We start from the raw sequence: 26117 nt of genomic DNA, 5'->3' as shown, positions 1-26117 counted from the left end.
ATATTCCTCCCCTTTCTCTGTGAGATATTGTAGTTGACCAAATTTAAAACACTACAGTATTTAGCATCCCCGCGGTGCCATTTTAAGTATTTGGACCTGGAAAATGCCCCAAGCAATAACTACCTGAATTGCTTTTAATTACACAATATAGCTGCATCATTTTACTTCAGATTCTTTTTGATTGATGCTGTAAGGCAATTGTAACCATGGATGATGGGATTAAGTGCCTCTTGAAGTGACTTTAGCTTCTTGTGGGAACAAAGGGAAAGAAGAGAACACTTAGTCCCTTTTTGAGTGAACAGCCTTTTTTCACTTGCTATATAAAGAAATACAATTAACAAACATTATCCCCAGAGGTGAATTGAAATGTACATGCGGACAATAACCGCTCTTGACTGCAATTAGACATATATGATCCGAGGTATTTTGGCCATTCATTAGTGCTAATTGTTTGAGAAACAAGCCCACAGAACAAATGATTAAAATGTTAGTGCCATAACCAGGATTATTAGCATGTGTGATAAAATGCATGCACCGCAGCTGTACCAATAAAACTCTCCGGCGAGTCACTTTGATTCGGCAAACACTGAGCTCGGCTGCGAGCCCTTCCTATTTGCACAGGGCCTGCTGATGTTTATAACAAACAACTTATATCTTCTTTTCTTAATTAGAAAGAATTACTATGCAAATTGCAGGGCTTTGCAATTTCGGAGAAGTTTCCTTTGTCTTTGGCAGGTTATTTGTGTGCAGTCGTGAGCTGCTCCCTAGTCAATTCGACTGTGGAAAACCATTATATTTACTCCGGGGCTTTATTTTTTGCACATATGGGAGAAATAATTTGAAGAAGATTTTGCTGCACTCCCTGGGTCATGTTGAGCAGGCTCTTGGGTCTCAGGTCACCCCCGTGTGTCTGCCCCAGCACCGGAGATCCCCAGGACCGTGGTTGGTATGTGGTTACGTGCATACAGGTCGGAGATGCACGTTGTGGAGATGAGCCAGCTTTTTTAATGGCTTGGTTCAAATGCCTAAACATGTTCCCAGGAAATGCTTTGCCAGCGCTGTGCCAACGACTGTAGAAGGAGAGATCTGGCCCACGGAGCAAGGGATATTTTTGTACGCCTTAGGCAGACCACAGTGTAGCATCTCTTCCAGGGATGGTTCCACCTAGCAAATAAAGAGGGAACAGAGGCACAGGTTAAGGTTCTGACCCTGAAAATCACTCGTGGGAGTGCTTTTCCTTGTCAGCTAGACATCACTGGCTCCGGTGAGACTGTGCAGGTGTGTGCAGCCAGGTACACGTGTGAAAGCCCAGTCTACGGCAGGGAAACGCCTGTCGTTTCAGGTAGTTTCCCTGGCTGGCTGTCACACCACACGGCTGCCGTTGCAGTGTAGTGTCGCCTAGGAATCAAAAAGGGTTTGTTTTCCTCTTCCCAAGGGTGAAATGTTTGCTCTTGGGTGACACAGCTCTCAGAGGATCACAGGTAACTTCAACTTGCCAACCACTTTTACATATTTGATGAAGACTTTAGGGCAGTGTTATGTTTCATTTCCAAGAGCCAGGAGCATCCAGTGTGCTGCAAGATGCTATGAATGAAAATGGGCTGCTGTAAAACAATTTAATGAGCATTACCCAATAGCCTAGTCCTTGTTTTGACTTAACAGCGATTAAAGGAAGAAACACTGTCTTAGCAAATTCACTTGGCTTTTGTCCACGTGTTTAATTTAAAACAGTCAAGCATAGTTCGAATCATTAACATACCTGCACTCAGGAAACATGCTCAACATTTTCTTCCTCTTTATGGCAAGGGATTAACTATATCATTGAAATTTCAGTGGTGGGTGGGTGGGTTGTCCTAAAAAAGTAACTGTTGGGGATGGTTTTATTCTATCAAAGTTATAGAAGTTGAGATGATCAGGATAGTGTTTCCTACCACGGTAGCTAACTGCTCACACACATAATGCCCTAGGCCTTGCCACTGTTTTAAAAAAAGGTCTATAGGAAAATTGATCTCTTAATAAAGCAGGTTCTTCCTCTGTGTTCATTTTGTTATAGAACCTAAAATAGAACTGCACAAGGAAAGGCACAGTGAAAATGGAAGATTATTTTTTTTTAGATTATATATATACATGTCAATATAATAGCATATGAAAATGTGTATTGCAGTCACACCTAAACATACTTGTTGAAAACTCTTATTTTAAAAACTTACATTTTTAGAGCTCTTTCTTTTGAAAGAAGGATGCAGTGTTGGTCCACTGACTCCAGTTCTTCCTGTACTTTTTTTCCTAGTCTTACATTAAAAAAAAAAAAAAATTACTTCTTCAACTTTCTAAAGTGTTCCATAAGACTAATAATTTGACAAATTTACAGAATATTTTTATAATAATATGTGTCTTGAGAAATCTGTTGCTTGGGCCCATGAGGCTACAGAGTTCGTTAGCTGAAGAGGAGATAGCAATAGTCACCAGGTGATAGTATTCCAAACATTAAGGCTAGTTAGGTGATGGTATCTAAGTAGATTTAATCAACTGCTTCCCCAGGGTTAGTTGGGGAGAAAGTTGTGGTGTTTGTTCAGTTAAGTGGAAGTTTGCAGGCTTTCTTGGTGGTGCTTGGCTAAATCTGGTTTGGGGGTAGTGGTGGTTTTGCCTGTGCAATACTACATAGTGTGTAGGGTGAAGCAGCAGTGAGAGGGAACCTGGCTTGTCAAGCAGTCCTGGGTTTGATGGCAACTCAGAAGAAATCCTAGCAAATGTGTGTGACAGGAGATGCATCTTGGTGTGCTCTGAGGTTATGGTGTTAGTTGCCTCTACAGAGTTTTGGGGTTGGAGGGTTGGCAGAGGCAGTCATTAAGGGTCCTTGAGGGGCTGCTTGGCTCTAGGCTGGAGTTAACTATTAATGGGCTGAGCTCTTTGACTCCTTTGTGCCTTTGGGAAATACAAGGTTGAAGCCATCAGAGAAAGAGAATAGAAACTAATCACTTTTGTCCCCTCATATATGTTTAGTGAAGGACTGCAGGCTTCTTTGCTGACCTCTGTGTCACACTGAAAAAAAGACCCTTCTATTTCCATTTGAGATAAACCACTCCACCACCACCTCCTTGCTCTCCCCAAGCGTACTACTGTGAGAAAATGGGATTAAGTGGATTTAACCAGCAGCCACTTGAGTTGCCACAAGTTGTGTTGCCATCCCCACTTCACCATGAGGCAAAGGACATGAAGTGGTTCGTGAGGGAGTCGCAAAGGGGATACTTAGGAGGGATTGGTGGTTCTCAGTTGCATGTCTCCAGGTTTGTCAGGCCTTCTACCACCTAAGACATGAAGATCTTGCAGTTTGAGGTGAAGATTTATCAACAAAGGTAGCGCTTCCACTTGTGTTAACATAATGTGTTGTTTATGTTGGACAGCAAAGCTGCCCCATTGCTCAGGCTGCATTGAGCATTATCAGGCACATTAGGAAGAAGAGATTGGTGGTGGGTTTTTGTGGGCTCGTAAAGTGGGTCCACCCAGGACATGGCAGAGACCCAGCAGAGGAGGTGGTGGAGTGGGTGTCCTTTTCAGCTCAGTTTACTGAGATAAAACGTGATAAAAGGCTTCTTCCTGTTGTTAACTCAAGACTTGTATTCAGCTTTTAGGGTGCCCACTCTAGGGAAAGTGAAGGTTCTTCAATAGGGGTTAGCTTAGAAAGGCAAATACTGTAGTGGTCTGTCAGTGACGCATCACGTATGCTCTGATTTAGATTGACTGAACTAATTTCCAAGCATTTGCAAGGGGTGGGGGGGTTTAGTCATGTTCACTTTGAAGAAAAGCCACATGTGCATACAGCCGTGTGTCATCCAAGTGTAGCAACTTGGGAAGGAAGCATTATTAAGAGGGGCGTAGGAAAATGCATGGATTCCTGACATGATGCGATAATGACATGTTCAGCATGGTGCTAGAAAAGCTTTGCATTATTCAAAGTGCTGAATAATATACATGATAATGCATAATGGTGTTATATGGTAGGATTATTTTGCAGTGTAAGTGACTCGTGCTCTGAATATGAAGGCAAATTGTATTATTTTGCCCTCGGTTTTGATGTAGCAGAATTGGCCTGGGGGTACAGCGTGAAACGGGAAGGAACAGTAGCAGGCACAGGTTGGTTTTGTGTGGGGTTTTTTTCTGGAAGACCATGAAACACAGTTGCACCTTCTGCAATTTATTTCTCTGCGCTTGTAATTATGGAGCAAAGCAAGCTCCCTACAGCACCTGAGGGCAGCCTCCCTCGACTGCTCCTCTCTTTCCAAGCGGAGGTCTCATGCCCCTGGTGAATTAGCTGGTCCCTCACTGGGAATACCAGGCACAGGGTGGAGATGAACGCAAACCTGGCCCACTCGAGCCATGTGGCACCACAGACTCGCATCTGCGCTGAAGTGAGGTGCACAAAGCATGGCTAATTTTTATAAGGCCAACAACCTGCTGCTCCCAGTGGGTTTATAAACTCTGTTGATGGAAGTCAGTGCTGTGGATCTGCAGGCTTCTGAGAGGATGTGTTGGGATTAGTGAGGTTCCACCTTACATGGGGTTTTCATGCCTGTTTCCCTCATTCCCTACCCCCCCATCCATTTTGCTTATTTTAAATTTGCATGCAAATGCATTTGTTGATATAACACTAAGGTTGTAAAAAACCCCATGTTTGCTTTAACCAACACCCCTGGTTCATTCCCAGCGTGCAGCCCAGCTCCTGGAGCAGAGGTGGCTGATAGCAGCCTCCTCCCTGAAGCAACCCGGATCTGTGCTCAGCACAGCCTCCAGCCTGTGGGGAGTCCTGTGGCAGGGGAAGAACCCAACCACTGCCCTTCTGTATTTAATACTTGCCCTGGCACATGGAACAGGCAGCGTAGTTAAGGCTGCAGAGAGAACCTCAACCCTGGCACTTCTTCAGTTCTCAGTGCATTCCAACTGCTGTTGTACGTGGCGGTTTTGGAGCTGTGCTGTAATTAACTGTATCTTACTAAGGTTAAAAAATATATATAAATAACCCCAAACTAGCCACTATCTATGTAGGAGTGTTTCCCTTTAAAAATGTGGTCAAGTAGTCTTTACAGCATTGTAGCCAAGAGCCTAATTTCAACAATATCCTTTACAGGGTGGATTCTCCTCTGCCAGCTGGTGTTCCGAAGCTTAGTTATCGCTTTGCATCATCTCACACGTACGTTCCCAGGCGAGCCGTGCTCTACGTACCCGCGGATGATGAGAAGAAGATACGGAAAATCCCGTCACTAGATGTGGATTGTGCGGTGCTGGACTGTGAGGACGGCGTGGCTCTGAACAGAAAGGTAATTAAAAACATTATCTGTGTGATGCAATCAGCGCTGGAGAGAACGTGTGGGAAAACACTGCCTTTGCCTTGGGGAAGTGACAACCAGAGAGACAAAGATAAATCTTAAGATACAGAAAGTAACGTAACAGTGACAGGCTTTGTGAAGTCATTGGGGAAATCTGCTTACCCAGAACCAAAAGAGATCATCTCCCACCCTGCCCACAACCCCCCCCCCCCCACACACCTTCTCCCCTAGTGTAAGTGGGGAGGGAGTTTTGACGGAATACAGAACTGGGTGTAAGCCCTCATCACAGAAGAGTGGGAGATACTGTTGTTGTTGCTGCATACTTCTTAGAGAAGAGGGGAAAATGGTCTAGCAGGAAAGGAAGAGTTAGTTCAGAATCAGCAGGTTGGGGGTTTTGTTGCTGAAACGAGAGCATCTTCAGACTGCGAGCAAAACAGCGTGGGGTTGGGTTCCAGCCTTGGGGGGTTTAGAAAGACTTACCAAGCTTTTCAGAAGAAGTGCTGTTAGGGGTGTTTCTGAAGGAAGAACCTACAGCCCAAGTACACCAGGTTTTGGAGAGGGCAGTTTAGATTGAAGGGGCTGTGAGGAAGAAGGCATGGAGAGCAGCACAGGAAAGAAAGAGATGTGGAGGTATTACATACCAGTGCCAAGCTTTGTTGACACTGAACTGTGAAAGGAGAAGGATCTAAGGTGTACTCAGTTGTGCTTGCAAGCAGGTTTTTTAAATATCCGAAAATAACCTTTTCAAAATGTTTCACATCACAAACAATGTATTTGAGGAACTGGCATAAATGTCTCCTAGTGAAAGGTGTTTCTGAGCAGGGACGTACGTTTGCCATAAGTTTTGCAACCCTTTTGTATTTGGCAGTTTTTCTGTCCATTTTACAGTGCTTCAAACTAGACCAAAGATTGCTTAGGTTTTGAGTACGAATGTGTTGACAAGGAAGTTACAAGAACAGGCTTGAAAATTTTCCCATTTCAGAGATGCAGATGAAATTGTAGTCTTTTCTGTTTCTTGGGAGTTAGTGCTTTCCAGAAGGACTGTCCTGGTTCTGGCCAGGCCAGAGTCAACCTCTCCAAGCAACCAGCCCAGGTGAGCTGAGTTAGCCCAGGCTGTTTCCACACCACCTGACATCACTCCCCCATAAAAGGGGCTGGTTGGGGAGGGGTGCTCCTGGGTGCCTCCAGGGCATTGGGTCAGTCCTTGTGCCATATAGCACTCTGTTATAGGTGGGTCAATAAGGAACTCTGCATTATCACTGTGTGTGTGAGTGAAATTTGCTACGGGCTGTTATTGTTCCCTTTTCACAATGCTTTTGTCAGTAAACTGTCCTTATCCCAACCCACCAGGCTCTGTCTGTCCTCTGGGAGCGAGCAAGTGGCGTGTGGTGCTCAGATGCTGTTAGGGGCTGAACCACTACAGACTCTCTTGGGTAGTGTTCTCTTTAACCTCCAGCTCTTTATAAGTCTGCTGGAAAGAAAAATGTTTCCAGAGTTTGAATATATCCATTTTAGTTCTGAAAAGTGAAAATAGCATTGCCAAGCATTCATGTGTACTGCTTAAGAAACTTGGAAAACACTTTCCAGTTGCTAGAATTCTCTGTGGGTGACTAAGGTTATATCTGGTGTCACCGTGATTTGGTATTGTATAGGTTATATTTGGGTAGCTGCTACTGTAAGGTGACACGAGACACACAATTGTGTGCTAAACTGCAGTGTTTGTAGGTGCAGCTTAATTCTAGAAGCCAAATCATTCCTAGCAGAAGCACCTATTTCTAATAGAGAATGACAGCAAACCAAAATTTTATGATCAAGGTGATAAAGTTGCTAGTAATCATTTCTAAAGGGTGGCAAAATTCTAGCTCTGGTGAAGTGAAGGGGAGTTGTGCCACTGGCTATAAGATTTCAAAGAAATTAGGGGGAAAATCTGTAATAGGAACTTGAGAGGACAGATGAGCCCCTGACTGAGTTTAAATAAAAAAGGGAAGCAGACAGGAGGTAGAAGCGCAGACAGGTAACCAAGGAGCAACATAGAACTGTTGTCCAGGCACGTAGGAACAGAATGAGAAAGGTCAAAGCTTGGATGGAATCAAAACTGGTGAGGGATGAGCAGCATAAAAATGGCTACTATGAGTGCATCAGCAGTAAAAATGAGAAGGAAAACCAGGGCAATTGTGGATGTGCTGCTCCATGAAACCTCAGGCTTTCATGTTGGAGTCTACACTCAGACCTCCTAGGTCACCTCCTAGAAGCAAAACTTGTGTGAGGAATGTCGTAATCACAGTAGGGGAGGATGCAGTTAGGGTCTATTTAGATAAATTAATCCGTGGGGTCAGACAGGGCGTGCTGGGGGCTGCTGAGAGCTGGCTACTGTCATCCTGGAACTGCTGCCTGTCATCACTGAAAAATTATGGTGGTTGGGGGAGGTTCCTGATGCCTGGAGAAAGGTAAATGTCATATGTGTCATTGGAAAGAGTAAGAGTGAGAAACTGTGGGCCCGTCAACCTCACATTAGTGTCCAGGAAAGTAGTGGTGCTGGTTCTCATGGAAGCTGTTTCAAGGGCCTAAGGATGTAGCCAGAACAGTCTGTTCAGGAGCGATCACACCTGACATACCTGATCACCTTCTCTGAAGAAATTACTGTCTTTGACTATGAGAGTTGAACAGATCTTGTCTACCTTGACTTTAGCAAGACTTTTGACATGGTCCCTCGTAATATGCTCATAAGGCTGAGAAAAAATGGTCTGGATGGATAGGGCTATAGGGCTGGGGACAGTTTGACAGGAATTGGGTGGTCCGTGCTCTGTGCCTTATTGCACTTACCTCTGCTGGGGCCAGTACTATTTAACTTCTTCACTAGCAACCTTGTTGATGGGATGGAGCTCACTCTCACCGCGTTCGTGATGAAACCAAACTGGGGTGCAGTTGATACACTGGAAAGGCACAGCTGCTCTTCTAAAGGGGCTTCACAGTTGGAGGAACAACGTGACAGAAAGGTAATGAAGTCTGGCAGAAGCAAAAACAAACTCCAGAGCACTGGGCTGCCATAACCAGCCTTCCAGACTAACAAGCTGGGGAGACACTCTCAGAGGTAACTCTGCGAAATAGGGCCCTGGGTGATGCTTTACAAGCTGAACAGGGTCAGTGGTGAGTGAGTCTGTACAGCAAGGGTGGCTTGACTGCCTCCAGGCTGTGCTGGCCTGAATGCAGCCGGCAGGTCCGAGGAACGGGTCCATCCCCTCCACTTGAGTTTTGAGGGGACCCAGGGCAAGAGAGTCACTGAACAACAGGAGAGGGACCAGGAAGGGCCACCAAGGTGGTGATGGCACAGGAAGAGACGCTGAGGAGCTGGGTTTGTTCATCCTGGAGAAGAGGCAGCTGAGTTGGACCTTGATGGAAGCTTTGCTGCTCGAGGGGAGCTGGAGGGGTGGCAGAGCCGTGCTCTTCTCAGAAGAGTTCAGCAACAGGAACAGGACAATGGCCACAAGCTGCATGAGTGGAAATGCTGAATGGAGATAAAGGAAAGAAGTCTTCCCTGTTTCCCCATGCAGGTGTTCAAACACCAGAAAAGGTTGCCCAGAGCAATGGTGCATCCTCCCTCCCTCCATGGGGGTATTCAAGCCTTGGCTGGATGAAGCTGTGAGCATCCTGGCACAGAGCAGCAGTTAGCCCTGCTTTGAGGAGGCAGATGGATGAGATGGTCTCCTGAGGTCTCTTCCAACCTGAATTAGGCTGTGTGACTGCATGATGTAGTAGCAAAGCATAATTCAAAGTGATTGGAAGATTGAATTTCATTTTTAGCTCTGCCACAGATACTCAGGAAGACTATGAGACTTAGGTTCTGTGAATGTGAAGCTGAAATTATTGTTGCTCTTGCAGCTTAATTTATTAATGTTTCTGAGGTGGTTGGAGACTGTGTGAAAGACATGTCAAGAGCATGCACTGAAGTACAGTATTCAGTGGTCTATTGCAAATGGGTCATCTGAAACAGAAAAAGAGCTACTGGGAAACACAGTAATGCTGAGTCTATCCTTTAATTGTTTTTTTTTTTCCAAACAAATAGCATCGATCAATTTGACTGTTTATGGCAGTGTTTTATATAAATGTAAAAATACTACTCATTGATTTTCTCAAATACTGCTGCTGAAATGTTGGGGTTTGGGAAGAGAAGGATCTGGTTGAAGGCTCACAGTGCTTTGGGCCAAACGTAGCTGTGTACAGAAGGCTTTTACTCACATCAAGTCCAAGCAGCAAGTTTGAACCCCTTTTTAACAAGTCTGTTTCAACGAGATGCTGTGTGGTTTGTATTAGGCTTAATTTACACTTGCAGAGATCAAGAATCTGGAATGTTTAATTACTCATTTGGAGGGAAATGAGGAAGATGAGCTTCCTCTAACCAAAGGTGGTAACATTTGCAAAACTGCACCTGGTCACAGCAGCTGCTTTTGAAGCAGCAGTTGTAAATTAAAAATCTTGAACTATTTTCTGTACAGTATTTGTCTCTCAAATGAATTTTAGATTTCTTTCCCTGCACTCTTGCCCCACAATTAAGTTTTGTAACAGCTCACAGAGAACACCAGAAAAGGGGAGCCCATACCTGTACCCTAATCCTCATACCATTTTGGTGCCTGCAGCTCTCACTGTTATGAGCTACAATGTGACCATGAATTCGGGGATCATCTGTTGGTATCTCCTTCTTATCAAGGATTTTTTTCTAGCTGATATTTTGACTAAATCAGGAAGAATAACAAACCCCAAAACCTTTCCAGCAAGAAGTTCACAAGGAGAAAACTTCTCAGCTTTTAAGTGGATCTAGTTGGAAGAAATGGCTAAAAAGCAAATTTGTAGTGTACTGCAAGTAGGGTGACAGCTGATCCTGGTGTAAGTAGGATACATGGGGCTGCTGCAGCTCCTTTGAGAGTGGACAGAACTGTAGGAGCTCTTAAAAAATTCAGAATAGGGAAAATGATAGGAAATTTAAGCCTTCTTTACAGAATTAGCTTTAGTCTTGCTGAACGTAGCCTACCAGTCAGGTTGACCTACTGTTTGGGGCTCCACACACTGCTTTGAGAGGTTCAAATGCATAATGTCACATGATGTGGACTGTCAGCTGCCTCTCCGGGTATCTGGCTCTGTCAGACATCAGGAATTTCTACAAAAGAAATTTAGGGGTTTGGTTGAGGGAAGAATTGAATGCCGCTGAAGGGAAATTACTTTCCCTGAGGTACTATTCACAGATGAGGATAGGAGCTCTTCCCCGCTGCTGCACAGGGAAAGTTTCTCCGGTGTTGCTATACATTTTAAAGAAATGACTCAGAATGGCTCTCTTGGCGATATTATTAAGTGAGCAGTTCAAATAGAAATTCTGAAACTAGAAAATTAGGAATAATACAGATTGCGGTGTTGGTATGTTGCAAACGCACCGCGCTGTAGAGACGTTTTGTGCAATGGTCCAAAAATAGCCTGTGTCTGTTTTAGCTCTTCACAGGAGAAGGCCCGGATATTCTTTCATTTTAATTGTAAAGAGGGAAAAGATAAACAGGGCTGCGTCCACATGCTTGACTAAGTCACAGAAGCCAGTAGGCTGAATTGCATGTTATGCCAGTGAGAGGTCTCTGCAGGAGCTGGGCTGTCTGAAGATCTCTCAAGGGCTCTCAGCCAAACCAGCACTCTTTGGTGTAGCTTTCTCCGTAGAGCTGTGTTACTCACCATGCTTCCGTGCAGGTCAACCTGTTACCACGCAGGAAAGTTTCCTTCTCCTGTTGGAGAAGGGAAGATTTCTATGCCCCATCCAGCCTGGCCTTCAACACTGCCAGGGAGGGGTTGTTCACCATCTCTCTAGGAAACCTGTGCCAGAGCCTCATCACCCTCACAGAGAAGAGTTTCTTCCTACTGTCTAATATAAATCTACCCTCCTTCAGCTTAAGGCCATTACCCCTTTTCCTGTCACTCTATGCCGTTGTAATGCGCCACTCCCCAGCTTTCCTGTAGGCCCGTTCAGGTACTGGAAGGCTGCTTTAAGGTCTCCCCGGAGCCTTCTCCAGGCTGAACAAGCCCAAGTGAGACAACTGTCTTGACAGCAGAGGTGCTCCAGCCCCCTAACCATCTTCATGGCCCTCTGGACTCACTCCTACAGGTCCATGTTCTTCTTGTACTGGGGACCCCAGAGCTGGACACAGTACTCCAGATGGGGTTTTATCAGAGCAGAGTAGAGGGGTAGAATCATCTCCCCTGATCTGCTGGTCACACTGTTTTTGATGTAGCCCAGGATATGGTTGGCTTTCTGGTCTGCAAGCACACACTACCAGCTCATGTTGAGCTTTTCATCCACCAACACTTCCAAGTCCTTCTCCTCAAGGCTGCTCTCAATCCACCTTATAGTTGTGCTTGGGATTGCCCTGACCCATGCACAGGGCCTTGCACTGTACTTGGCCTTGTTGAACTTCATGAAGTTCACACAGGCCCACCTCTCAAGCCTGTCCAAGCCCCTCTGGATGGCATCCCTTCCCTCCAGCATATCAACCAGATCACACAGCTTGGTGTCATCATCAAACTTGCTAAAGGTGCTCTCAATCCCACTGTCCATGTCTCTGAGAAAGGTATTAAACAGTGCTGGAACACCATTTGTCACTGGTCTCCACTTGGACATTGAGCTGTTGACCGCAACTCTTTTAGTGTGAGCATCCAGCTAATTCCTTATCCACAGAGTGGCCCAACTGTCAAATCCATGTCTCTCCAGATTTAGAAATAGTGTGTCATGTGGGACAATGTCAAGTGCTTTGCACAAGCCCAGGTAGATAATGTCAGTTGCTCTTCCCTTATCCACTGATGCTGTAACGACATCATAGAAGGCCACTGAATTTGTCAGGCATGATTTGCCATTAGTGAAGCCATGTTGGCTGCCACCAATGCCTCCTTATTTTCCATGTGCCTGAGCAAAGCTTCCAGGAGGATCTGCTCCATGATCTTGATGGGCAGAGCAGTGAGACTGGCCAACCTGTAGTTTCCTGGGTCTTCCTTTTTTTCCCTTTTTAAAAATGGGTGTTATGTTTCCCCTTTACCAGTCAGTGGGAGCTTCACTGGACTTCTCACAATTAACTTCTCACATATGATGGAGAGTAGCCTAGCAATTCCATCTGCCAGTTCTGACAGGACCTGTGGGTGCACCTCATCAGGTCCCATGGACTTGTGCATCTTCGTCTTCTTTACATATTCTCCAAACTGATCTTCTCCTGCAGTGATGCCTCTAAACTGGTGTTATTAGTGGCTTTATCTTTACTGAGATCACAAAGATAGTTTTGAATAATCGGGGTATAATAGAGCCTTACTCTACCACTCTCTAGACTCTTTCTGCCATCAGGCCAGCCAGGGCACAGTCCCTCCTGCCAAGGACGACCTTTGAAAATTATCTCAGGCAAATTTTGAAAGGGCTAGGATTCAGCATTTTGTTTCCATGGAGAACGACAGTGTTTTAATTAGGAATGGAAACCCCACCCTCATGCTTTTTATATCAGAGGTGTAAAGGCAGTCTCTTGGACTATGTGCATGGCTGGGAAATGTCTGTGCAGTTGACAAAAAACATTTGAAAATACAGAAATTTTAATGCTGTTCTAGAACTACATAGATCTTGTTCATCCAATGAAAGTTCTTAATATTCAAGGGTATGCTGTAAAATTACGTAGGACTGATTAGCATTTAAGTTCCTAAGCCCATTTTGCTGTGAATTGTGATTGTATCGCTTTGTCTCTTTTAGGAAGACTGGGCACTCTCTCCCTGTGCTTGGGCAACAGAAGCTGGACAAGAGGAAGCTTCCGCTCTGCCCTCAGGTCCCTTCCTCTTCTGTTCTCCCTGCTCCCCTCCACAGCGAGGGGAAGTTTGCTTTGGCTAGGAGGATGGATAGGGAAGGACCTATTTTGCTTATCCACAGCATGGCCTCTTAAGGTCATAGCGCATAAATGTGTTCCTACTTAATATCATGTAGCAGCCACTTAAAAGATCATTGCTGTGCTGTGCCACAGAAGGAAAGGGGGGGAAAAAAATTCAATTAATTCTTTTGAATCGTCTGTTTTTAAAAATAGGATTAAAGGCTGACCACTTTTCAGGCTGTTCCATTGTGAATAACGCATACGTAAGAGATGACTCTGGGTTCATCACAGTTAAGAGCAGATCATCCGCATACATGCTGATTTTATGGAGATTTGTCCCCGTGAGAATGCCTCCTCCATCTCTCTAGTGATCTGATCCTGGGGTCAGAACAAACAGCACGCTGGCAAGAGAGCATCCTTGCCTACCATTTCTCCCCTAATCTGAGGCCTTCTGACCTTTTTATTCCCTATCATTGATGAGAAGAGACTCTTGCATATAAAATAGCACTTCAGCTAAATTTGGGGGTGGAGATAAATACATGAAACGGGTCAGCATGATTTAAAAAAAAAAAATCCTAGGCTTTCCTTATTGGAATGCATTTCCTTATTGATCTTATTGAGGCCTTCTGCAGTATCAGTGTAAAAAAGCTGCAGTTGGTTTCCATAAATCTCTAGCTACTTCAATTAAAATCAACAGTTTTCCTGTATTATGTGATGATAATCTTCTCTCTTTTTCTTTTTTCTAATAAAGCCAAGTTGGTTAGGATTTATCAATGCCATAGGTATTTCTCTAGGCTCATAGTGAGAATGTTAGCTAGTACTTCATAGGCACAGTTGCATGAAACATTGATAACTAGGTTATTTTACCAGGTCTTTGCTTTATTTATAATAAATTAGTACTGTACCTAATTGTATTCCTCCTACAGGGAGAAGGCTTGCTGATAAAGTGTGTAGAGAATGATTAAATGTACACAGGCGCATAGTAGGGTGACTTCTCTTCAAAAGATGCACAAAATTAAAATGGGAATGCTGCTTTCCCTGGTGGCTTGCCATTATTAAAAGTCTCAGTAGCATGGGAAATTTCTTCTGTAGGAATTGAGGAATCCAAAAGTCTCTCTGGTTTATTGTAGGGAAGCTGAACTGTACAGTGAAACTCTGCAAGGCCTTTTTGATCCTTGAAGAGTTCTGATGAATATACATTTTTATGAAAGTTGTAAAGTGTTTTCATTTCCTCATTAATCCCACCATGATCCTGGAAGAACTGCCACTCCTGAGTGGTAACTGTGACAATAAAAGTTTTTGTTCCTATTGTTTTACTCTGCAAGCCAATCATCTTCCTTACATAAAGATTTGAGGGTTCATGAGGATGTTCACAATATTCAGCAATTTTCTTCTTAATGAGCTCAGTAATGCCTGTGTCTCTTCGAGCAGAGCCTTTGAATTGCCAGTTATTTCTTTTCCACTGATTCAGATGTATCCAATTAAGTTTGACTTGGACATGTTCTGATATAACAATTACTACTGACAGAATGGCGTCTAGAAACTTAGGGAAAATGCCTTGGCTCTGCATTAACAGGGATTTCAGGCAGAAATACACTCACAGACCTGGGAAGATATTTTAAAATATTATAATAAAGTTAATGTTTGTATGGACTTGGAATTCACAGTACTTCGACTCTCTGTTGCAGAGTCTGCTGTCTGCAGGCACATCTGCACACCCAAGTACTGACAGCTAATTGCAGGACTAGAGGTCATGTATCACTACACATCCCTGCACCAGTTTTTAGTATCTCACCTGCTTTCACAGCAGAAAGGACCTGACTGCACAGCCAGTGAGCATCCAGCCCTTAATTTGAAGGGAGATGCTGTGCTTCAAGCGTGCTACAGAAAATCAAGCCAATGCAAAAAGCTGAGTATACACGTGTAGCCTAGAAACAATCCCTTGGATCAGATTTGGACAGACCTGTTTGTATGCAGAGCCACCTGTTGGGTTGTGTTGACAGCTCTGCAATGGTACTGGGGCGTGAGCAAAACATAAAGGTACTGCTCAGATCCTTCACAGGGGTCTCAGCACTCAACACCATTTGCTCCAGGTGTTCTTTGCCTTTTTGTTGGCTTTGAGCAGGCAGAGCAATATGTTTGTATGTCCAAGTTTCTGTTGCAGTTGGTCTTGAAACCTAGTCTGGAACCTAAGACTGTTGTGCTCATAACCAGCAGTTCACCCTGCTTACTCCTTCAGATTGCAAGAGCCACATTTTGAAAACAGAGAGGCAGACCAAGCGTGAGGGAACCCATAGACCCCATTAAACCTGCCCCCCTCCCCACCCCCAAGGAATGCGGATCAGAAAGTGGTAGGACACAGAGAATACAGCACTTGGCCTCACTGATAAACTCTTCTACAATGTATCTCTGCAGTCACGGTCAAGGTGGTGGCATAGTGGACCATTGGTCTGATTTAGGTAAGATAGGTAGGCAAGGGAAGGCAGAAATGTGTGGTACTTTTCCCAGTGCATTAGTGCCATCAAAAATGGACCTGTCCCAGGATGGTAAGAAGCAGACAGAACCTTAGAGATACTCAGAAGATTACAGGCAAAATCTGTGTTTTCTCTTACCAGACTGTTTAAACAGTACTTGATAACCTGGGGTTTGGTGGTGTTACTAGGTAGCAAAATAAGGAAGTGTGGTGGGATGTTGGGTAAGAGAAAGGAATTTTTGATGGGAGTTGGAGATGTATGATTATGACCAGTCTTGGGAACCTTGGCAGGTGTCAGCTGGAAGCAGGATAATTAAACTCTATGCTTTTAGTTTCATCTCTTATTCTGGAAACCAGAGGCAAGGATTTTACCATTCACTGGTGGGAACTGAACCACCAGTACCTATGTGGAAGTTTTAGTTTCCTTCCACTATATGTCTCAGGAGTCCACAACAGTTGTGATGCTGCAGATTCTATAGTCCTTATTCAGATAAAGTTTCTCAATGAATACTTTTGTGTCTAAATGAGTAATTTGGGTTTAAGCCCTTCAGGAGTCAGATCTTCTTCCTCCTATACCCTGCCATACGTTGAACTGAAGGCACGTGTGCTGTGCTAGTTGCAGGACACACTATTCCAAATATAAGCATAGAACCATCTGAAATCAGCCTTTTATTTCCACCACGAACTAAGCCGTCATGCCATGATGTCCCTTCAACTTAGAGTGGAGTAATTTATCTCTGTTCAACAGAAGAAAAACACATGGATTACGATTGCCTAAAGCCCTGGGTTTTACATATTCTGTGAATGACTTTCCTCTCTGAATTATGAAAAGACTGTCTGCTAAACAGTGCTTTATACACCAAAAGAATATGCTTTCACAGAACAGGCTAGTAGGCAAAATAGCTACAAAACCACATCTCTGGTTTACTGAAACTGGAGACCACCCAGAGCCATGAATTCATTATGCACTCACATACCAGAATAGAAAAAAATGATAAGGAACTCTCGTGATTTTTCTAGTCCCTGCCATAAAAGCCATAACAAACAGGGGCAGAGCATTAGGAAGTACGTGCATTTGTTTGCTCACATCACGCTGGCTGCGTGGTACACAGCAGACTCCAGGGGCACAAAACCTTTTAACGTATCCCCACCTTGCACATTGCTGTGCCCAGAGTTTGGGCTTCCAACCAAGGAATTATTTTGCAAAGAAACAAAACAATTGCCTTTTTTGGGTTTTTTTTCCCCCCTTCCTTCACTTCAGGTAAGTCAAAGCTACCTTCAGTGCTTTCTATGTGTGTATGAAACACATGCAGTTGTTAGCACATCTAAATGCACTGATGGAAGCACGTTGTGTATCCATCTCCAAAGACAAACGCACACATCTGCAAATCCAGCGTACTACAGATTTGGGTGCTAACGTAAGAGGCTCTGCTAAGGTTGCCCACCTTTCCTTTTGGCTACAAATAACATATAGGAGATTACAATCTGGCTTCTTGTTTATCAGCAAGGAATGTGATAAACTGTGGAGTCTGAGTAGGACTTGGCATCTTTTTCTGAAAGGATAAATAAAATCTTAGTGGTTTCTGAGTTTCGCTACAGTTTCTAACTTTAAAGCAGCCTGGTTGCTCTGAGATTGCTGTTTCAGCTCCTGAGCAACATAGTGCTGTCTACAGTGGATCATGGTAATAGCTCTTTTTGCTATCCTTTCACTGCCTTGCATGAGGACTACCCTCTCCAGAATGATGTACTTGCCAGTTATTACCTCTTTAAGGCTGGGGGGGGGAAAGAATTCTAAGTATTTTTCTTTATTTCTGATCACTGAGCTCCAGAAGACCATAAATACTCCTGTTGTTCCTCATTTGGGAGCAAATGGTTGTAAAGATCCTGGCTATTCTTCATTTTAGGATCATTATGAACCAAGGCTTGCTCATTCTTTCCTCCTTAGTTGTTACGGTCTCATACCAGACTGAGTCAGAATAGCTGCTCCTATGCCAGGCTTGAGATAACTTCATCTTCTGAGGTTTCACGATACAACTGTGCGTTAACAGGGGATACACTTGAACAAATTGGTATTTTCTTCCAGCCTAATCAGGTTATTTGGTTACATTTTAAACTTTGAATCCACACAGACCAAATCTTCCACTCATTAACCAATTATTTTTAGAGAGAAGAATTGCAGATCGTAATTTAGTATGTATTTTCTTGAGAAAAAAGGGCAAATTAATACATGTAAACATGGGTAAATCTATTTAAATAAACTGTCCACAAAATCCTTACAATATGTAAACAACATTTGTTATGCCTTGGAGATAGCATATGATTGGACTCATGAGACCCTGTTTATCCTACTGAACAGTTTCTTTTATAACTTCAAAGGGAATTTTATATATTTATGGCAATAGCAGGGTGTTAAGTGTAGCTAGACAGAAATTATACCTCAGCTATTTAGTTAATGCCAATAGGGATTAAATTAGATTTTATAGCTGTTAGTAGAAGTCTGTTTTGCAGCTAACAAGTGGGATTTTTAAATCCTGGAAAGCATAATCCTATTATAAAACTGGCAGCTGAATTAACATTATCTAGGAAGCAAGTCTTCACGGATTAACATTTTTTGACATTAACAAAGAAAAACTAATGCTACAGGGATATTAGATGCTTTTCCCAAAAGTAGGAAAAAAAGGAAAGTGAATATAGGACAAGATAAATGGCACAAATGCTGCAGAAAGGAAAAATGGAGCGAAATATGCATGAGAAATGAAATCTGGGAGTGGCCATGTTCTGCTTCAAATACAAAAGAAATACACCAAATAGGAAAAGGCTCCACAACCAGTAATTCATGTGTTAGCCCACACAGTTACTTCTACGTGCCTAGTGACTAATTCATAGCTATCCAAAGTGCCTGTGGCATAGCCACAAAGGCCTTTTCCTGTCCCGAGGGCTGAGGTCTTTCCATTCCAGCTAGATACTATAGGAGCAAAGGACTGGCAGCACTGCAGAAGAAACACATGTTCCTTTAATGAACAGGCCTGTGAAGGTGTTCCATAGAGGCCCTGATGAAGTTTTCCTTACATACCTTGGAGGACAGTTAGGGGACAACTGCTGTAGGCAGTGGTACAGGACATGAGTTGGTCACCAAGCTTGCTTTGTCTTGCAGTATATTATTATTGCTAGGCCACTGTCCATCATCTTTGCTAAATCCTGGGAAATGGGAGAGGTGTCTGAGGACTGGAGGAAAGCAAATGTTACTCCAGTCTTCAAAAAGGGCAAGAAGCAGGACCCAGATGACTACAGACTGATCAGCCTCACTTTCCATCCCTGGAAAGGTGATGGAAAGACTTCTCCTTGGTGCTGTCTCTAGGCACGTCAAGGATAAGAGGGTTATTAGGAGCAGGCACGGTTTTACCAAGGGGAAGTAATATCTAACTAATCTAATAGTCTTTTATGAGGATATCACCAGGTAGATGCATGATGGTAGGGCAGTGGATGTGGTCTACCTTGACCTCAGTAAAGCATTTGACACCATTTCCCACGGCATCCTCGTGGCTAAACTGAGGAAGTGTGGGGTCTGGTAGTGAGGTGAATTGAGAGCTGGTTAAAGGGAAGAAGCCAGCGAGTTCTGATCAATGGGACAGAGTCTGGCTGGAGGCCTGTATCTAGTAGAGTCCCTCAGGCGTTGGTACTGGGACCTGTACTATTCAATATATTAATTGATGATCTGGATAAGGGAATAGAGTGCACAGTCAGCAAGTTTGCTGATGACACAAAACTGGGAGGGGTGGCTGACACACCAGAGGCCTGTGCTGCCATTCAGCAAGACTGGACAGGCTGGAGAGCTGGATGAGGAGAAGTTTAATGAGATTTAACTGGGGCAAGTGGAGGGTCTTGCACAAGAAGAACAACCCCAGGTACCAGTATAGGGTGGGGACTGGCCTGTTGTAGGTGAGAGGGACCTGTGGGTCCTGGTGGAGAGCAGGATGACCATGAGCCAGCAGTGTGCCCTCATTGCTAAGAAGGCCAATGGCATCCTGGGGCGGGGGGGGGGTGGGGTGGTGTATTAGAAGGGGTGTGGTTAGTAGGGCAAGAGAGGTCCTTCTCCCCTTCTACTCTGCTCTGGTGAGACCACATCTGCAGTATTGTGCGCAGTTCTGGGCCCCTCAGTTCAAGAAGGACATAGAACTCCTTGAAAGAGTCCAGCACAGGGCCACCAAGATGATTAAGAGAGTGGAACCACCTTCCTTATCAGGAGAGGCTGAGGGAGCTGGGACTGTTTAGCTTGGAGAAGAGGAGACTGAGGGGTGAACTTATTAATGTTTATATATATGTGAAGGATGAGAGTCAGGAAGATGGAGACAGGCTCTTCTCAGTGACGGCCAGCAATAGGACAAGGGGCAACGGGTGCAAACTGGAGCATAGGAGGTTCCATGTGATTGTTAGGAGGAACTTTTTTGCTGTGATGGTGATGGAGCACTGGAAGAGGCTGCCCAGTGAGGTTGTGGAGTCTCCTTCTCTGGAGACATTCAAACCCTGCCTGGATGCGTTAGTCTAGGTGATCCTGCTCTGGCAGGGGGGTTGGACTAGATGATCTTTCGAGGTCCTTTCCAACTCCTAACACTCAGTGATTCTAGGCATCAATAGACTAAATAGGCTGAAGGCAAGCTGTAAGGTTACGTGCCATGTCATATTTACATTAAGAAATCTTTGTCCCCATCACAATTGCAGAGCAAAGCTTTTATGACTTAAAATCACTAAGTACAAATCTTCTTTAAATTATTTTAAAAGCTTTGTGTTTAAAATCTGAACCTTTATTCACAGCTGCAGCACTGAAATAATGAAAGTAGTGCATGATTTGATGGTGTGGAGGGTTAAGAGGAATCCACTTGATAAACATATCAGCCACAAAAACATGCCAAACAATTTCTTCTAGACTTTTCAACATCATGTTCAGTGTTGTCGATCCAGTACCAATGGTACTGTAACAGTATCTGTTGGTTGCCATCTTGCCTCATAAATTTCTTGTTTCTTATCAAATAGATAACTTCATTCATTACTAATGAGAACTAAACTGAAGCCATTTGTTTTAACATTGCCTTCCAACCTCCCAGTCTCTTGGTTCAAGTAAAGGAGAACTGGACCCGAGTTGCTGTCAGACTGGGGTTTTGTTATCAGGGATTTAACTGTGGCTTTGCAAACCTAATATGTGGCTTCCTGGATTGATTCTTGGTTTGGTGCTTTTGAAATGCTGTGGTTTTCCTCTTTGTGGGTTGCTACTTTAACCATTATTACTTACTGGCTTATATTTTTAGCAAGCATCTTTTCTGCCGGTGCGTGCGTTTATAGCAATCATTGCTGTGGGTAAACCCATTACCAGAGGTGTGGCTGTGACTGCCTTAAGGGCTTTATTCACTCATGGTTGGGTAACACAGGCTTTACCTTGCAAAGGATACAACAACATCTAAGCTGGGGAAATAGTGTGAAATTTCTGTGTTGCCAAACTGCCCTCCTCTGAAGTTAGTGCCATGAGGAGGAACCTTGGCACCATTATGTCAGCGGGAAAACTCACACCATTTGGCATCAACAGGACCAAGATTTATCACCTGATGTGCGTTACATCAAAGATAATGAACCCTAGTGGGAACTGGAAATAGATGTATGGCCTCTGTTGTGGCTTTTTTTTCTTTTTTCTTTTTTTTTTTTTTCTCCCCAAAATCTGCCCCCCAAATGCTTCCCCCCAGCGTCTATGTAGAAGTGTGCAACAGTCCATAAACCTGGTATTTTGGAGCACACAGGTATCTCTCAGCCATTGCCACAGCTTTATGGAGTGCTGGGCACCTTTGGGTAAAACATGCCTGTGATTTCTCACATCAGAAAGGATATGACTTTGAGAAGTACATGTTCCTTAGATAAAGGACCTTTCTTTCCCCCTCAAGTAATAAACTACTATATCCTATAACATTTTTGTTTCCAGTTTTGCTGTCTGGGTTGGAAAGTACAGACATTTGGCCAGTGAGACTTGGGGTTTTTTTAATGCATTTGGATAGCTCCTCATCTCGTGAAAATACATTTAGCTCTTCGTTTTTCATATGTTGACCCAGCAGGTGAAGCAGCTCTCAACTGAGATAGGAGAAAGATAATATGGGAAGACTTACATGACTGGGGAATTGCATCTGTATCACCTGCCTGTACACTCTGCTCCTAGTCTCTGGAAGAGAGACATGGAGATGCAGGGAGGTGATGTGGTTACTGAGGACAGCATCTTTCATCTTCCAGGTGACCCTAGACTGGCTATGACAGTAGTGTTGACTATGCACCTAAGACCTCACTGAATCAGGAGGGAGGGCTGAGGGACACTTGTCATGTGCTCTTGCACCTGAGTATGTATTTTTCTAGACTAGATGCTTTTTAGGGGCTTGTTCAGGGCCAGCATGTGGAAAATCACAGCAACAGCACCTGAACATTGTGTGTCAGGGCACCTGATCTCAGAATTTGGCTTTGTTTTGTTGTCAAATTTGCTTATCATTGGTAAGGTGTGATGGAAGTGCCAAGAAGAGAAAGAAATGCCCAGAAATGTGATGTTTAGTTGTGGGTTTCTGTGCTTGAGGCTGCTACAAGTAGCCTTGCACACACAAGCTTGATTTTGTAGCTGGGGGGAATTCACGCACTGAGCAACCTCTGAGCAACGCTTGATGTGACTTGACAGGAACTAGCAGAAAGAGCAACTGGCTCTTAGCCTGTCAGGGCAATCCCGATCCCCAGTCAACAGGCATCACCTCTCTGTATGTCTGTCTCTTCATAAAGGTGTATTGGGTGCTACCCAACAAAGTGCTGGGTGGCTCATTCCCCCCTGGGGGTGATGTTCCCTACAGGAACTTTGCTGTAAGGTCAACCAGCCAACCAAAGACCTCACATTTTTTTTCCTTTTTTTGGTGGTTGAGGCTCTGAGCTTTCTCTGTGCTGCTAAGGGAGAGCAAACCCACAAGGACCACCTTTCCAGGCCATATGGTCTTGGCAAGCAGCATCCTAACTGGGAGGCTTTTAAATAGGCAAGTTACATGCAGGAAGCTGCCAAGTTGCCAGCCACTGGCTTTTTCAGACCCAGAACTCCCCAAGTGCTGAGTAAAGTTGGTATGTATTGTAAGTCTGCCGTGACTATCAACCCTGATTCATTAAGTAGAACATTTACTGAATTGTGTAATTGTTGTCCATGACCACTTACAGAAAGAAAAGCAGAAATCTATAACCTTCTCCTATAAAATTTTACTCTGTGTATTGAATTGGTATCAATGTCTCCTGCAGACCGCTGCATTGGTGGCACTCATTCACTTCAACCTACTACTCTTACTGCATTTTCAGCTTTGTTTCTGCCTCTGTGTCTCTGTCTCATACGTGGTAGAGCTCTGTCTCTCTCACTTTTTACTGTCTGTCCAGTCTGAGAATGTCTTTGCATCTCCCTCCAAGTTACAGGTCTCTGAAGATACTGAAAATCTAATCTCTCTTGCACTCCCCGAGTTTTTAATGGAAATATTGAAATTATGTCACCTCCAGGAGAGGTGCTCAGTTGAATACTGGTTGCTACTTTTTGAAGGTGGGTTTCCACATTAGCACTTTTCCTTTGAGGTTATGTGCAGTGGTGTCAAAAGCTTTCTCACATCTTGACTGCCCTGCACAGTGTCTCAACACCTCTCTCGAAGAAAGTGGCCAAAGCTGGACATCATACTCCACGTGCAGCTTCACCAGTGCTGAGTAAAAGGAGACAATGACCTCCTTATTCTTATGGCTACACTCCTCCTAATGTAGCCCGGTGTGTAGTCTTCCTTGTTTGCAATGAGAACATATCATTCCCTTGCTAGCCCTCATTCAGGTATCCATCCACTAAAGCCCCAGGCCCCTTTCAACAGGCACAATCTTTAACATGTCACCTCTGGCTGGGCAGATGTGTGGGGTTATCCTGCTCCTGCTGTACAACTTCTTGTTTCTCCTTTCTGAACTTTCTGGAGGTCTTGCTGGCCTGGTCCTTTTGTTTCTCATGGTGCCTCTGGACTGAAGCTCATGTCCCTCTAGGTTAGTATCATTGGAAAATTTGCTGAGGGTTCTGTGTCGTCGCTAAGGTTGATGCAGAAGATGCTGGATGAAATTTGCCCTCAGTGTCAAAGCCTGGGGTTCTCCACTTATTACCAGCTGCCAATTAAGCACCGAGCCATGGATAACTATCCTTCAAACTCAGCCTTCCAGTGTTTTTAACCCATCTAATAGCCAGTTCTTCTAGCCCACATTTTCTCAGCTTCCAGACCTAAGTGCTGTGCCCTCTAAAGTTAGGGTGTATTACATCTGCTTCCCTCTCTTTGTCTGTGTGGCCAGTCATTTTGCCATAAAAGGCCATCAGATTGTGCAAGCAGAGATGTCCTTCGCCTGTCTCCAACCCACACAGACTTACCCATTTTCTTCCCTCGTTATGTTGCCTGTGGTTACCACAATATCATGATTGCAACCTGTTCTGTCCTGTCCAGCTTTCTTCTTTACCCAGCTAGAATCAATAGATTTAATGAACAAGAGACTTTATTCTTACTTCATCATAACAGCTTCATGGTGTCAGGTGTTTTGAAGGCTCATTAGCACTGGATCATACTGTACTTTCTGAGCATTAAAATTTTAGTTGCTTTGAGTTGACTTTAGACATCTGCATCTGTGAATGCGATGCCCAGCCACGCTGCTAAATCTCTGCATGTGCCTTTAAGTGCTTGAAAGTCTGCTTTTATGCATACTCAGAAATACTTCTGTCCTGGCAGCTTGTGGTCTCTCTCATGCCAAGGCCATCAGAAAGGTGTCTTCTGTCTAAGGCCCTTGAGCAGATGGGATCAAAATTTGCCTAGAAAACTCTGACAGGAGACACATGCAAACCACAGAAACAATGGCCTTTTGATTTAAAAAATGGCTAGGATAGGAAAGAAGCAATAACGGTCATGTCCATGGTGGCACGGGTAGCAGGCTCACTGTGAGCTGATGGATCATGGTCAGAGGGAAAGCCAGAGGGGGGTGGGGGGCATCATGGTGGTGCCTGATCAAGAAGAGACCATGATCAAAGATTTCTTTAAACAACTGAAGGTATCTCAAATTCTTTCTAGCTCTCATGGAGGACTCTAACCATGCCAGTATCTACTGAGAGGACAGTGTGATAGAACACAAGCAATACGTATTTCTGGAGTGCATGGAAGACAATTTTTTGATGCAAGTGCTGAACAAGCTAACTAGGAGAGATGTTTTGCTGGACTCCTGAATGAGAATGAACTGTCAGTCAATAGCAGCCTTGACTGCAGGAGCTGTCAGATGCTGAAGTTTATGATCCTGAAGGCAGCAAGGAAGGCAAGGACACAGACCGGTAGGCAGGACTGATCCCATGTTAGGCTGCCCCTTAAGGTAAGGGAGCTCATAAGGACTGATTCAGTGACAACCTGCTCAAAATGCAAGAAAATCATCTGAAGGGTAGGAGGACAGGCAGGCATGGCAGGAGGCCAGCTTGCTGAACAGGAAACTCTTGATTTAACTCAAATGCAAAAAGGAAGCACACAGGAAATGGAAACAGGAATGGGCCACCACGGAGGAATAGAGAAACATCGCCTCGGCATGTAAGGACAGAATAAGGAAGGTCAAAGCCTGGCTGGAGTCAAAACTGGTGAGGGATCAGGAGAGCGACCACAAAGGTTTTGACACTTTAATCAGCAACATAAGAAAGATCAGGGAAAATGTGGATGTGCTACCTAGTGATCACCTTTGCTTGCAGGATGCGGGTAAGGCTGAGGTGTTCAATACTTTCCTTGCCTTGGGCTTCACAGTCAGAGTCTGCTCTCAGGTGTCCTGGTCATGTCCCTGTGTCTAGAAGCAACACCTGGGAAGAGAGGTTTTACATGTGGTAGAGGGTGAAGTTAGGGTCTATTTAAATAGGCTAAGCCATGGGACCAGACAGGAGGCTGCTGAGGAAGCTGACTAGTGACATCATGAAACCGCTGTCTGTCATCATTGAAAGGTTTTGGTGGCTAGAGGAGGTTCCTGGTTCCTGGAGAAAGGTAAATGTTGCAGCTGTCACAGGAGAGGAAAGAGTAAAGAACTGCAGGCACATCAACCTCACACTAGTTTCAAGGAAAGCAATGGTGCTGGTTTTCATGGAAGATATTTCAGGGCACCTAAGGACTTACACAGAGTGGATTGATTGGGACAAAATCATGCCTGAAAAATCTGATTGGCCTTCTATTTTGAGATGACTGGCAGTTTGGATGAGGCGAGAGATGTGGTCATCTTTCACCTTTAAATTAGTAAGACTTTTGACATAGTGTCCCATGATACTCTGTTAGCCAGCTGGAAGAGACAGGGACCACACATGCCAAATGCCTGGACTGTAGAGCTCAAAGAATAGTGCTCAGTAGATAGGAGCCTGACTGGTGCTTGGTTAAAAGTACCCAGATC

At 44.2% G+C, this 26117-nt stretch overlaps 1 protein-coding gene across 1 annotated transcript in view; it reads left to right on the top strand.

The window, feature by feature from the left end:
* Nucleotides 1-3315: 3315 nt before the first annotated feature.
* CLYBL (citramalyl-CoA lyase) overlaps nt 3316-26117 on the top strand; it is a gene marked incomplete at its 5' end in the record, with an annotated part of 89115 nt that continues 66313 nt past the window's right edge. Inside the window, 2 exons of the mRNA XM_084280111.1 lie at nt 3316-3356; nt 5126-5315. Coding sequence (XP_084136237.1) covers nt 3316-3356; nt 5126-5315 — 231 coding nt within the window. The remainder of the gene's footprint in view (nt 3357-5125; nt 5316-26117) is intronic.

Source organism: Gallinula chloropus (genome assembly GCF_964237585.1).
Source record: "Gallinula chloropus genome assembly, chromosome: 1".
Lineage (NCBI taxonomy): Eukaryota > Metazoa > Chordata > Aves > Gruiformes > Rallidae > Gallinula > Gallinula chloropus.
Note: the sequence above shows the minus strand (reverse complement) of the source record. Positions and strands in the feature narration are given on the sequence as shown.